This window comes from Hyperolius riggenbachi, chromosome 5 (assembly GCF_040937935.1).
Source record: "Hyperolius riggenbachi isolate aHypRig1 chromosome 5, aHypRig1.pri, whole genome shotgun sequence".
NCBI lineage: Eukaryota > Metazoa > Chordata > Amphibia > Anura > Hyperoliidae > Hyperolius > Hyperolius riggenbachi.
In genome coordinates, this window is record NC_090650.1 from 197,861,187 (window position 1) to 197,874,729 (window position 13,543).

The 13,543-nt window shown below is 40.1% G+C and overlaps 1 protein-coding gene across 5 annotated transcripts in view; it reads right to left on the reverse strand.

Moving 5' to 3' along the window:
• TRANK1 (tetratricopeptide repeat and ankyrin repeat containing 1) overlaps nt 1-13,543 on the reverse strand; it is a 183,426-nt gene that overhangs the window by 108,401 nt on the left and 61,482 nt on the right. For 4 of the 5 annotated variants that reach the window (XM_068236534.1, XM_068236531.1, XM_068236533.1 and 1 more), the window contains 3 exons: nt 7,740-7,823; nt 4,924-5,062; nt 4,620-4,760 (listed from right to left, as the gene is read on the reverse strand). In XM_068236534.1, coding sequence (XP_068092635.1) covers nt 4,620-4,760; nt 4,924-5,062; nt 7,740-7,823 — 364 coding nt within the window. The remainder of the gene's footprint in view (nt 1-4,619; nt 4,761-4,923; nt 5,063-7,739; nt 7,824-13,543) is intronic. The other variant, XM_068236535.1, reaches the window with a different exon arrangement.

Genomic DNA, 13,543 nt, shown 5'->3' on the forward strand with positions numbered 1-13,543 from the left:
GTGAGCTTCACGTCCGGGCGGCAGAAATAGTTAAATAAATCCTAAAAAAAAACAAAAACGGAAGTTTAAACTGGATTAACTTTCAGGAAGCACATAGAGGGTTAAAGCCCCTGTCGTTTCCTGTTCAGGCAGAGCCGAGGTGCTGTGAGTCACAGCTACTGACAAATCTAATTCACTCTTCATTGTGTGCTGTGCAAAAGAGTTTTGCTCTAAGGAAAGTAAGACCTATTGAAGAAGCAGAAATAATCAGAAGCTAACAGATTACACGCTTTAAAAGTGGATCTGAGCTAAATTTTTACTCAATGCATATTTGTGCCCCTTACACGTAGTTTATAGGGCATTGCTCAAGCCAAATACAAAAAAATAAAGTAATACCCCAATCCCCTATAAACGAAACAAGCCTCGCCCACAGCTCCTCCAGCGCCTAGGCATCTTTAGTTCCATGTAGCAAGTGCGCATGGGAGCTCAGCCTGGGGGAGGATGCTTTTCTTGAAGGAGGAGGCATTACCAGTCAGAGATTTCAGAGGCAAAGAGGTGGAGAGGGGAGGAGAGAGGAGGAGAGGGGAGTGGAGTTTTCACAGGCTGAGGGGTGGAGATGTAGAGCAACTTGCCTGTGTAATGATGACAAGCAGAATATGGCTGCTGTCATTGTATCACAGGAAGAAATAATCATACACTGTTGAAGCTTTTTGCAGCTAGATTTGCTGTGTAAACTTAAGATAAGATATATACACAAGTTACTCGTTATAGTTAGTTTTTCATCACGCATCCACTTTAAACCCTGACATGCCTTGTATTTGTTTATTTTACTAATAAAGACATTTTTTTTTACATTTTTTGATAGCCGAATGGCCAGATCTCTCGCTAATTAGAGTTGAGGGTAACATAAAAAAATAATACTGCTGAGCATATTTCTGGTCTTTCATGATGCTGCTCAGATTTGCCAGCTAACAAAACAAACATGGCTCAAATTAATATAGGGCTAGAGTACAGGAATTCCCTGGTTGACGAACAAGATAGGGACTGTAGGGAACAAAATAGGGACTGTAAGTTCGTTCTTAAACTGAATCTGCTCTGAAGTCTGAACCATCTCTGTCCCCTGTACATCTTCTGTGGCCCCAGTGTTCTCCTCTGTGCCACCCCGGCCCCCCAGTGCAACTTTTGCCCCCTCCCTCTGTGCCACCTCTGCTCCCCCCTACCACACTGTATCACCTCTGTCCCCCTGTTCCCTCAGTGTCCCTCTCTGTGTGCCTCCCCCCCCCCCCCCCCCAATAATGCCTCTTGTACATCATCTTATCTTTTGGGAGACACCCATGTCATTTCCCATCAAAAAAATTTGTTGGTTGACTAAAAGTAACCGAGTCAGTTTGCCAGGGGTATGAATAATTATGGGTAGATATATTATATACAGTGGGTTGCAAAAGTATTCGGCCCCCTTGAAGTTTTCCACATTTTGTCACATTACTGCCACAAACCTGAATCAATTTTATTGGAATTTCACATGAAAAGACCAATACAAAGTGGTGTACATATGAGAAGTGGAACGAAAATCATACATGATTCCAAACATTTTTTTTTACAAATAAATAATTGCAAAGTGGTGTGTGCATAATTATTCGGCCCCCTTTGATCTGAGTGCAGTCAGTTGCCTATAGACATTGCCTGATGAGTGCTAATGACTAAATAGAGTGCACCTGTGTGTAATCTAATGTCAGTACAAATACAGCTGCTCTGTGAGGGCCTCAGGGGTTGTCTGAGGGCCCATTTCCACTATCGCGAATTCGCATGCGTTTTTCGCATGCAAATTCGCATAGCAATACAAGTGAATGGGACTGTTTCCACTTGTCAGGATTTTTTTGCGCTTTTCTGTGCAGAAAAAAATTCGCAGAGCCATCAGAATTCGCATACCGCATACGGCTATGCGAATTGCATACAATGTATTTAATTGGAAATTCGCATGAGGTTTGGGCATGCGAATTTTCATGCAAATTCGCATAGAAACAATGGAAAAGCACACCAGCACTGCCATGGTTAAATTCGCATACATCGTCATCAATGCGAATTCGCATGAAAATTCGCATAAAGATTTGCATGGACCCGCATGCGAAATTCGCATCCGCATGCAAATTTTTACCGCGGCGATTCGCACCGCACAAGTGGAAATGCAGCCTAAGAGAATATTGGGAGCAACAACACCGTGAAGTCTAAAGAACACACAAGTTATTGAAAAATTTAAAGCAGGCTTAGGCTACAAAAAGATTTCCAAAGCCTTGAACATCCCACGGAGCACTGTTCAAGCGATCATTCAGAAATGGAAGGAGTATGGCACAACTGTAAACCTACCAAGACAAGGCCATCCACCTAAACTCACAGGCCGAACAAGGAGAGCGCTGATCAGAAATGCAGTCAAGAGGCCCATGGTGACTGGACGAGCTGCAGAGATCTACAGCTCAGGTGGGAGACTCTGTCCACAGGACAACTATTAGTCATGCACTGTACAAAGTTGGCCTTTATGGAGGAGTGGCAAGAAGAAAGGCATGGTTAACAGAAAGCATAAGAAGTCCCGTTTGCAGTTTGCCACAAGCCATGTGGGGGACACAGCAAACATGTGGAAGAAGGTGCTCTGGTCAGATAAGACCAAAATGGAACTTTTTGGCCAAAATGCAAAACGCGGTGTGTGGCAGAAAACTAACACTGCACATCACTCTGAACACACCATCCCCACTGTCAAATATGCACGTGAGAGGTCCGGGGCCCCTGGCCATCGTGTGAACCAATCGTGTGTTTTTAAACTTTTTCTTTCAGCTCTAGGACATGGCGGACAGGTGAGCGGTTAGGGAGGGACCCCTGTCTGAGGGATGCCTGCATGGGGCGGTCCTGCTAGCGACGCAATCTTGCGAAGGCGTCCAACTGAAGCCTCCCACCTGAATGCTAATGGCTGCTAGATGTGGTATGGCAGGTAAAGGGTGTATGACAGTGCATCCTGATTGGCTGACGAGCACCTGCTGACCAATTTCAAATGTAGCTGGATGCATGTACTGCTGTGTTCTATTGCTTGTGTGTGTTGAAAATATGCACGTAAAAACTGACAATTGTTTCGGGGCCACGGCGGGTCCCCTTCTTCAGATAGTGCAAACAAACAAAATGTTTGTTTGCACTATCTGAAGAAGGGGACCCGCCGTGGCCCCGAAACAATTGTCAGTTTCACGTGCTTATTAAGCAATAAATTGAGAAAATCTGCATTTTGAAAAGGTGTGCTGACCTGGACTTCTTTACCTTGCTGTTGAATTCCTGGATGCTGGGGCTCAGCACCCACAGGCCATAGCACCCGCACCTTGGGTAAGGTGTGCCACCTCCGCACCAGAACTATATCACTGTCAAATATGGTGGTGGCAGCATCATGCTCGGGGGGTGCATCTCTTCAGCAGGGACAGGGAAGCTGGTCAGAGTTGATGTGAAGATGGATGGATGGAGCCAAATACAGGGCAAACTTGGAAGAAAACCTCTTGGAGACTGCAAAAGACTTGACTAGGGTGGAGGTTCACCTTCCAGCAGGACAATGACCCAAAACATAAAGCCAGGGCAACAATGGAATGGTTTAAAACAAAACATATCTATGAGTTAGAATGGCCCAGTCAAAGTCTAGATCTAAATCCAATCTAGAATCTGTGGCAAGATCTGAAAACTGCTGTTCACAAACGCTGTCCATCTAATCTGACTGAGCTGGAGCTGTTTTGCAAAGAAAAATGGGCAAGGATTTCAGTCTCTAGATGTGCAAAGCTGGTAGAGACATACCCTAAAAGACTGGCAGCTGTAATTGCAGCAAAAGGTGGTTCTACAAAGTATTGACTCAGGGGGCCAAATAATTACGCACACCCCACTTTGCAGATATTTATTTGTAAAAAATGTTTGGAATCATGTATGATTTTCGATCCACTTCTCACATGTACACCACTTTGTATTGGTCTTTCACGTGGAATTCCATAAAATTGATTCATGTTTGTGGCAGTAATGTGACAAAATGTGGAAAACTTCAAGGGGGCCGAATACTTTTGCAATCCACTGTATTATACATATAAATAAATATATATATTTGTTTTTTTTTCGTTTTGAGTTTCACAAATAGAGAAAATAAATGAAATACACAGAACAGAAAGTTCAACCAACCAACTTGCTAGGCCACAGACTACACACACACACACACACACACACACACACACACACACACACACACACACAATGCATGTCTATTTAAAATATGACTACAGCACACTGAAGTGTAATTTTCCAATTCCCCCCACTCCTTATACACATAAAGCTGAATAGTTGCAATTTCTTTTTTAACCTACCTGGCGATATTGACTGTTATGCGCGTCAATACAAAACATGCTGCCAACAGTATTAACATTTATAGACGTCAATAATCTCCTGCACTGTATAGATCTTTGCTTGACACATTTTGGCAAGTTACAGGAAAAAAAGTTATGAAAATTAATTAGATTACTTTTTGCACAGAAATCCTGGGGAAATTGAACGCCAGGGAGGTTAAGAAGGCACATATGTTCTTCACAACCATTTGATATAGAGGTCTTTAAAAGGTTCCCATTAACGGTACTTACGGTTTAGGGTATAACCACGTGAATAATTACGCGTTGATGCTACAAGGTGCAGAACTGTATTTCCATCTTTGTCTCTGTCATTGATGTATCGTTTCATTGCTGGTTTTATGCTCATAACACGTTTGAACAAACTGTTATCTACTGTAAAAAGAAGGGTAAGGGAAGACCGTTACATTTGCAAATTCATCCATGTAATCGTGGTTAACATTCTCAGCAATCTGCTTTTTGCTTCTTGTTCTTCAGTAAAATGAATAAAGAGATAAAATGTCATTTACTCTTTATCATACAATGAATCATGTGTTACCTGATTTAAAGCAGAGTTTTAAAATGGAATGAAGTGGGTGATCTCCGATAGTTTCCACATTAGCACCCATGTTGATGAACCAAGTGACAAGCTCTGCAACAAGGCTCATATCACCGTAAAAGGAAGGATCTGCATAAGTCTGGCAAGGAATTACATGAAACGTTAGTAAAATGTTTAGAGAGTTAGATTTAACATACACTATGAAATGATATGCTGCAGATAAAACAAACAGCAGCATTTGAAGTGTACCCGAGGCAGAATCCCTGCAAAGATTTGGACACAGAGGCATGTTCTTGATATAATCACATGCCCCTGTGTCCTTTCCTTACCATTGCTGGGACCCTCTGGCCACTGCATCCCCCCCCCCCCCCCCCCCAAATTGCCAACATGGAGAATATCAACATTTGTATCTTAACTATTTCAGCCCCGGGTATTTTTCACCTTATGGACAAAAGGAATTTTCATCTATCAGCGCTCCTCCCATTCATTCCCCAATAACTTTATCACTACTTATCACAACAAAATGATCTATACCTTGTTTTTTCCACCACCAATTAGGATTTCTTTGGGTGGTACATTATGCTAAGAATTATTTTATTCTACATGCATTGTGATGGGAATAATAAGAAAAAAAAAAATGGAAATAATTCATTATTTTTTAGTTTCCAGCCATTACAGTTTTAAAATAATTCATGCTTCCATAATTAAAATCCACACATTTTATTTGACAATTTGTCCCAGTTATTGCAATGTTAAAATTATATCCCTAGTACAATGTATGGTGACAATATTTTAAATTGGAAATAAAGGTGCATTTTTTCAGTTTTCATCCATCACTAATTTTTAACTCATTATTTAATAATTATATGCCTTCTTGTCATAGATATCCCCCCCCCCCCTAAAGTCAGTAGGTGTATTTTACGCTTTGGCCACAAGATGTCCCCGCTGAGCAAAAATCCTATTAGGTACTTTGTATGCTACATAGGATACAATGTGTTGTTACATTGTAACTAAGGAAGTGATGCAGGTTTCCGATCACAGTGCCGATGGGGAGATTCTGAATGGGAACATTGTCGCCGTCCCAATATACAGATGTGGCTTCCATTTAGCGATAATGAGGAATCGGATGCGTGCAGCGGAAATCTGCAGTATGCTATTTATAATTTCCCTTGCATTGCATCACACCGCTTTGATAAATTTGCGTCTATAGAAACTACTCCATTAACTCGTATTGGTTTCAGTGTGCTTGCAGTGTGATGCAATGATCGCACCATGGCTAGTGGAAACTGGCCCTTATGCTCTATCTGACAATTAGCCTTGTCTTATTCTCCTCAACCCGTATGAGCTTATCCCTCAGTCTTCAGCATTTCAATTAAAGGAAACCTGAAGTGCAAGGATATGAAAGCTGCCATCTTTATTCTTATATTACTATTATAAATTCTCAGTTGCTGCAGCATGACAAACCTGGTTGTCACATTGCTAGGAATACACTACTCAATCTGTGGTAGACCAAGAAAATTATCAATATCTAACCATAGTAATTGCATGCAGCATTTAAAATGATCAAATATAATATCTACGATATTCTCTTAAAAATATTGAGACGCCTACCGTAAAATGCACCTCTGAGGAAAAAAAAATTCAGCTGTTACATCGCTTTATAAAATATGGAAATCTGAAAAATGTTTTCATTTCAACTACTAGGCATGCTTGCTTTGGGTCATTAAGTATTTTAAGTACATTAGAGGAACATCACAACAACCATACAACAAGCATATTTGGTTAGAAATAGCACCATCCACGTAGCGCTTGTTTAAGTTTCTTTTTTTCAGCAGGATCTGGACTCCATACTCAACTCCATCCAAGACTGCAATTCCTATCTTTAGCACTGCCTTCCACACCTTCTTTCAGAAAATGTAAAAGCATCATTTTGTTTCCTCATTTTACGTTTACCTTTTCCCAATACCACTTCCTTTCTACACTTCCTTCTCCAGGGAATTTTCAGCATTTTAATACAATTCAAATAGAAAACAATTGAAAATGAATGGGATGTATTAAAAAAAAAAAAAAAAAAAAAAAAAAAAGGATCTGATGTTATGTCAGTTGGTGCAATTAATTTTAAATAATTTTGTTCAGGACTGCTTAAAAGGACACCGAATAGACCTAAAAACTGGAATACGGAACTTACCTGAGGCTTCCTCCTGCCCATGAGGTCCCTCGGCATGCTTTGGGTCCCATCCATTCTCCCGCTGGTGGCTCCATTAGCTGCGCAACCCAGATGGAAGTCATGCGCAACTGTGTATGCGCGTCTTGTCCGCGTGCCCAGCTCAATCACGCACCTGCCGCTGTGGATGTTCTGCATATGCACAGTTCTATAAAGAACGAACCAAGTATTGGCAACGTGTACGTGATTGAGACGGGCGCGGCGGACGGATCGCACAAGCGCAATACTCCCTGCAGGGTCACACAACTAATGGACACCAATGCAACTTATGGCCACAGGGGGCTGGAGGAAGCCTCAGGTAAGTTCAGTAGTCCATTTTTTAGGTCTGTTCAGGATTCCTTCAAAACATTTTCAATTTTGTTTCATGCTCTGTTTGTCAGCACACACGGTTTATGTTTGTAGGCAAGAACCACTCATTCTTATGTATTTTGAGTTGTGGCTGGCCATTCAGGCATGCCAATTAATAATGTTAACAGGCCAGTTTCTTTCTAGTCGCACTGGAGAGACCCAGCTGACCAGAAAATAAACATTTTAAGTACAATATAAAAATGTTATTCTTATCCAATGAAGATAGATTATTCAGATACTTTACCTCAAAGATGTCTGCCATTGACACTTTGTTCAAATCTTTGATATCAGGTAGCTTGCTTTTTGATTTCATTAGAAGAACACAAGCCTAGAAATTAAAATTAAATTGGTATTGATACTACAATACAATACATAAAAATTAAGACAAGTATTTCAGATGTGATAAAAGGTAACTATACACACAGGAAGGAAGGTGCAGATGTGACTTTGAAAATGGGTACTTATGCCTCCACTATGTGGTACGTAAATAAATATAGTACATTCCCATGAGTAAGCAACAACCTTATTTTGTTTAAAGAGGAACTCCAGTGAAAATAATGTAATAAAAAAATTGCTTCATTTTTACAATAATTATGTATAAATGATTTAGTCAGTGTTTGCTCATTGTAAAATCTTTTAAATCCCTGATTTACATTCTGACATTTATCACATGGTGACATTTTTACTGTTGGCAGGTGATGTAGCTGCTGCATGCTTTTTTGGCAGTTGGAAACAGCTGCAAACAGCTATTTCCCACAATGCAACAAGGTTCACAGACAGGAAACTGCAGGAGTACCACAGTCCTCAGAGTTTCTTGTGGGAGGGGTTTCACCACAATATCAGTCATACAGCGCCCGCCTGATGGTCTGTTTGTGAAAAGGAATAGATTTTTCATGTAAAAGGGGGTATCAGCTACTGATTGGGATAAAGTTCAATTCTTGGTTGGAGTTTCGGAGTGTCTCTAAACTGATCATTTCTTATCCATGTAGAATGACAAATTGATCATTTCAGCGCTCTTCCTATTCATTCTTACTTTTTAGTAATTAAACTACTTTATGTTCAATGCATCTTGAAGGGAAAAAAGTAGTGAGAAAAAAAAACACAAAAAAAAAAAAACATGCACGCTTTTTCTCCATATTCAACTGCTATAGTTTTAAAAATAAACATTGCTACTGTAGATAAAACCCACACATTTTATTTGAACCAAGGCATGTTACAAGTACAATGTATAGCAATATATTGTTTGGAGAAAAAAAGGTGTACTTTTTTTTTGTTTTGTTTTCTCATTGTATGCTATAAATAATTACAAGCCCTAATTTGCAAAAACAACAATACACTCTTATGGCATGCATATATAAAAAGCTAAGTCCCTAACATAATTTATGCATTCTCTTTTAAATTGTCACTTTTATTTTAACAAGCAGAGGGCTTTTTATTTGTAGGTGTATGATTTTTTTTTTTGAGATGCACTAATACATTTATCACCTAAAAGTCCTCCTCCCTGCTTTGAATGCTAAATCACAGCACGCAGCTAAAGTATGCATGCGTTTACAGACTTTCAATGAATGAACACTGCTGTTGGTTACAGCAGTGATCATTCATGAATCTGACATTCTGATTGTGTTCCCAAAGCCAGTCTGAGATCAAGATGAAGACTCCAGGGGCATTGATATACAGTACTCCGTACAGAAACTGGTTAAAGGCATGGTCAAATTTGCATGATCAGGATAACATTTCACCATATCCAAGATCACCCATGTAAAAAAGCATCAGCCCCCTGGGTGAGATTTATGGGAAGGAAAGCACATAATGAGGAGACACAATTAAATGACACTACACCAGCCAGGACATAAAACTATAACACAGCTGCTGCACTGCCAGCTCTGCACAGGGGTGTAGGAGCAAACTAGCTGGGGATAACTAAGAGGGGGAATGCAGGAGAGCATTCTAATGGGTGAGCACACAAATGAATAAAAGTAGCGGTGGGCAGCACAATATTAAGAAAGCACACAGATGTGGGGGGAGACCGGAAAAGCAGTGCACAGGAGCACACAAATAGGGGAGCACAATAGCAGGTAGGCACACTAATGGAACACCACAATAGCTGGGAAGCACTAACAGTAGAAAACAGATGTGTGGAGTACACAAATGGGGCACACAATAACAGAGGGGCACTAAAAGTGGGGCATACTAATAGGACAGGGCAAAAGCAAACCCTTAAACTACATTAACCCTAATGTGGTAGACTAAGGGCCAGTTTCCACTATCGCGAATCCGCATGCGTTGCCCGCATGCGGATTCGCACAGTCAGTACAAGTGGATGGGACTGTTTCCACTTGTGCGTTTCCCCGCACGTTTTTCTGTGCAGAAAAAATCTGCATGGTAGGGCCCTCAGAATTCGCCTGCGTGTGGAATGCAGGCGAATCGCACGCAATGTATTTAATAGGGAAATCGCATGCGTTTTCCCCATGCGTTTTTTGCCGCAAATTCGCATGCGATTTCGCATAGGTATTAATGTTAATTTACACAGGCAGTGACATGGTTAAATTCGCATACAGCCTTACCTATGCGAAATCGCGGCAAAAAACGCATGCGGAATCGCACCCGCATGCGATTTGCCTGCGGTGATTCGCCGGCGATTCCGCAACGCTATAGTGGAAACGGGCCCTAAAAGGGGAACAAACAAGTGGGGAGCATACCATTGGGGCAGTAAAAGGGAAAGAGGAACGCACTAAATAAAGTAGCACTATGAGGGCAGCCCACTAACACTAATGGGGGGGCATAAAAGATGAGGAGCTGTAAAGGGAAGAACACAAGAGGGGGAGCACAATAAAATGGGGAACTAATGGAGCAACTCTATAATGGGGAAGCACCAAAAGGAGAACACACTAATACCGCTTCCATTATTCAGAGAATTGAGATAAAGTCAGAAATCAGAGTGGGCCATAAATCACTTAACTGTAGGCATGGCAGGAATACCGCTTCCCCACGTCCTGGCAAACCTGAATGTCAACTCTAATTCACCTAAGAAATAAATAATGTAGGCTTTCTATCATAATTTTATAGTGGGATTGTCGCTAGGTAAACTGTGAACGCCCCAAGATCCTCAATCAATCCTCATGGTAGCATATTGTGTTAGAGATATGAATTTCTCTTTCTAAAATATGATAAACAACCAGAACTTGATATATGAGAACTCAAGAGAACATGATAAATCATAATATGTTCTATTCACTGGTGGATTTATTGCCAAGAAATTATGATATTTCCTCATATTGCAGACTGATTTTTTTTTATTCAAATGATAGGAGATGGGCCTTTATTTTGGGGGTATTTACAAAGGACTTTATACCACTTCTTGGACTTACAATTCAAATGGACATGGTAATTCCATAGAAATGAAAACAGAATAAAGACTGAGCAGTCTATTTTTAATTCCCAATATTTTACTATTACACCTAGTTCTACTGTTAGATAATTTTTGATAACATTCTGTAATAATTTTCTGCTCAGTTTCATTATGAAATGAATGGTTAATCCATTTCAGTCCAAGCACTTGCTCTAAATATCCTCTAAAAAGAATCCTGCCTTTCGAAGAGAAAATTACCATCACTGTTTTATTATATACAGTATATTGTTAGGCCTAGTTAGGTGTTGAACTAACCTTTTTTCTTCCTAAGTACTAACTAGAGCTAGAATTGCATCGTCTCATGCTAAAGAGTGGCTTAGTGGTAGCAGCTCACCCAATCTTTGAAAGAGATTGCAGATTGAACATACAATCAAAATTGTATTGTGTGTGGACTCCCCAACCAATCCAAAATCTGAAGGCATCAACACTGAAGACACTGTAAGAAGTTCCGCAGTTTGAGGACTGAATAGCAAACAGTGACAAAGGGAACAGGAATAGGAGGGTGATGTCACAGGTGGCAGTAAAAGTGGATAACCTTAACGGGGCAGAACCCGGGTGAGAAGATAACTGTAATGGGGTAACACTAAAACTGGAGATTGTATAAGGGAAGCATTAAAACTAGGGACGTATCGGGGGGAGGATATTGATGGGGATACTATAAGAGGAGCACTATAACTGGTGACACTGCAGGGGAGCCCTAGTATTATTTAGCACTATTAACATCTGCACCACAATCATGTCACTAACTGTCCTTAGAGGAGCTCACAATATAATCCCTACTGTAGTCCTAGTCTAATGTTCTTCCATATTATTATGAATTTATATAGTGCTGACATCTTCTGCAGCTCTTTACAGAATACAATCATGTCCCAAAGTGTCCTCAGAGGAGCTCACAATCAAATCCCTACGATAGTCATAGTCTTAAGACCAAGTTTGGGGGAAACCATAAATGTCTTTGGTGGAAAATAAAATTACCTTAAAAGTGGTCTGAAACTCTGACATAACATTCAATAAAAATGTGTTTTTTCTACTTTGTATTACTCATAAAGTTATAATAATTGCTTTTGTGCACAAGTAATACTGTCTGGCTACAAATTACAAGTTTCCAAAGTGTAGTTTATCTCGCCATGAAAGCTGCCATTGCATTTTATTCCAGCTGCTTTTTATTATATATTAAAATCTTCTAGTGAGTGGTTCTGAACTGTGTGTGCCTGAAGCAGAGAGAGCTTCTCAGAGAGTGTTTTAAGTTGTTTACACACAAATGTAACAACATTGGAATGTAAACAAAGATACTGTTATCTCCAGACTGGATGCAAATTTCAAGCTGTTTCAGTGATTTTCTGCAAAACAAAATTCTGGGATAGTAGCTTAGAAGCTGTAAGGAATCTTCTAGAGCAAAGTAGAAATGCTGACTTTCAGACCACTTTTTAAATGAACTGAAGGAGGCCTGTGGATACTTAAATTATCATCTGGGTTCTAATTTCACAGATAAGTGTTCTATATGCTCTGGGAGTAATTATAGGGTGGCCACTCTTGGGACACCTTGCCACTGTTTCAAGTTGTTTACAACGGGAGAAAATGGCTCTCCCCAAGGTTTTAGATTACGTTTAAGCTGATCATGGAAACAGTTAGTTTATTGGATCGGAAGTCAACAGATCCTATGCTGGGCATAGGATCCATTCAAACATCCCTGTTTCCAAAGGTTTTGTTAACCCATTGGTTTGAAACAGACTTTGTAGCGGCATAAAATAACATACCATTGTGCACACCCCATAAGGTGGACCCATAATTACTGTCACGCGCAGGAATTGGGCCTTTGAAGACAGTTCATGTTTGAATGCTGTACACATGTGTCACTAACGTATAGGCTGGGAAAACATTTTACTATGGATGGGGACAGTGCGGTAGGCAATGAAGTGGCTTCCGGCGAGCAGGGTGAGGAGAAGGGCAACGCAGTCAGGCATTGCTTGGGCATCTCTGTTGCTAAAGATCCAGCATGCCAATCATTTCAGAAATTTAGGGTGCTGAAATCTAGTAAAGATGAACATAATAAAGAGTGCTGAGCTTTAGAGGATTCCTCTTGGTAAGTAACCTTATTACACATAGCAAAGGGTGTTTTTGGGAGGCGCCCAGTACGTAATGTTCTATATACTGTACATTAAGTCACCAAAATGTAAAAAAAAAAAAAAAAAAAAGAGATAGAAGCATCTTACCCCTTTCTGATGATTCATACCAAATTAATGAAAAAGATTTTTCTTGACAAATGTTAAACTGTTGACTCAACACAGCAGTAGTCACCAAACCAAATTTTAACAACATATCAAATTATTTGATTTCATGAGCAAAGAGGTTTACATTTGCATAAATCAGAATCAACGCAGAATTATTTCCATCTCATTGACCATTTCTATTAGTGACACGGCTACATATCAGGCTTTATTCTTACAGCATAGATGTTATTCAGTATATAAAATAGATTCCTGTGTACGCATCATATATACAGTCGCAATCAGATATGTATATCTGACTTTAAAAATACGTGGACTGCTTCATTGAAGCAGCACAAGTAACTAATTTTGATTGGTTTATTTCATTTTTGTGGACCAAGCACAGCTATAACTGTATGTATAATTTAGGAC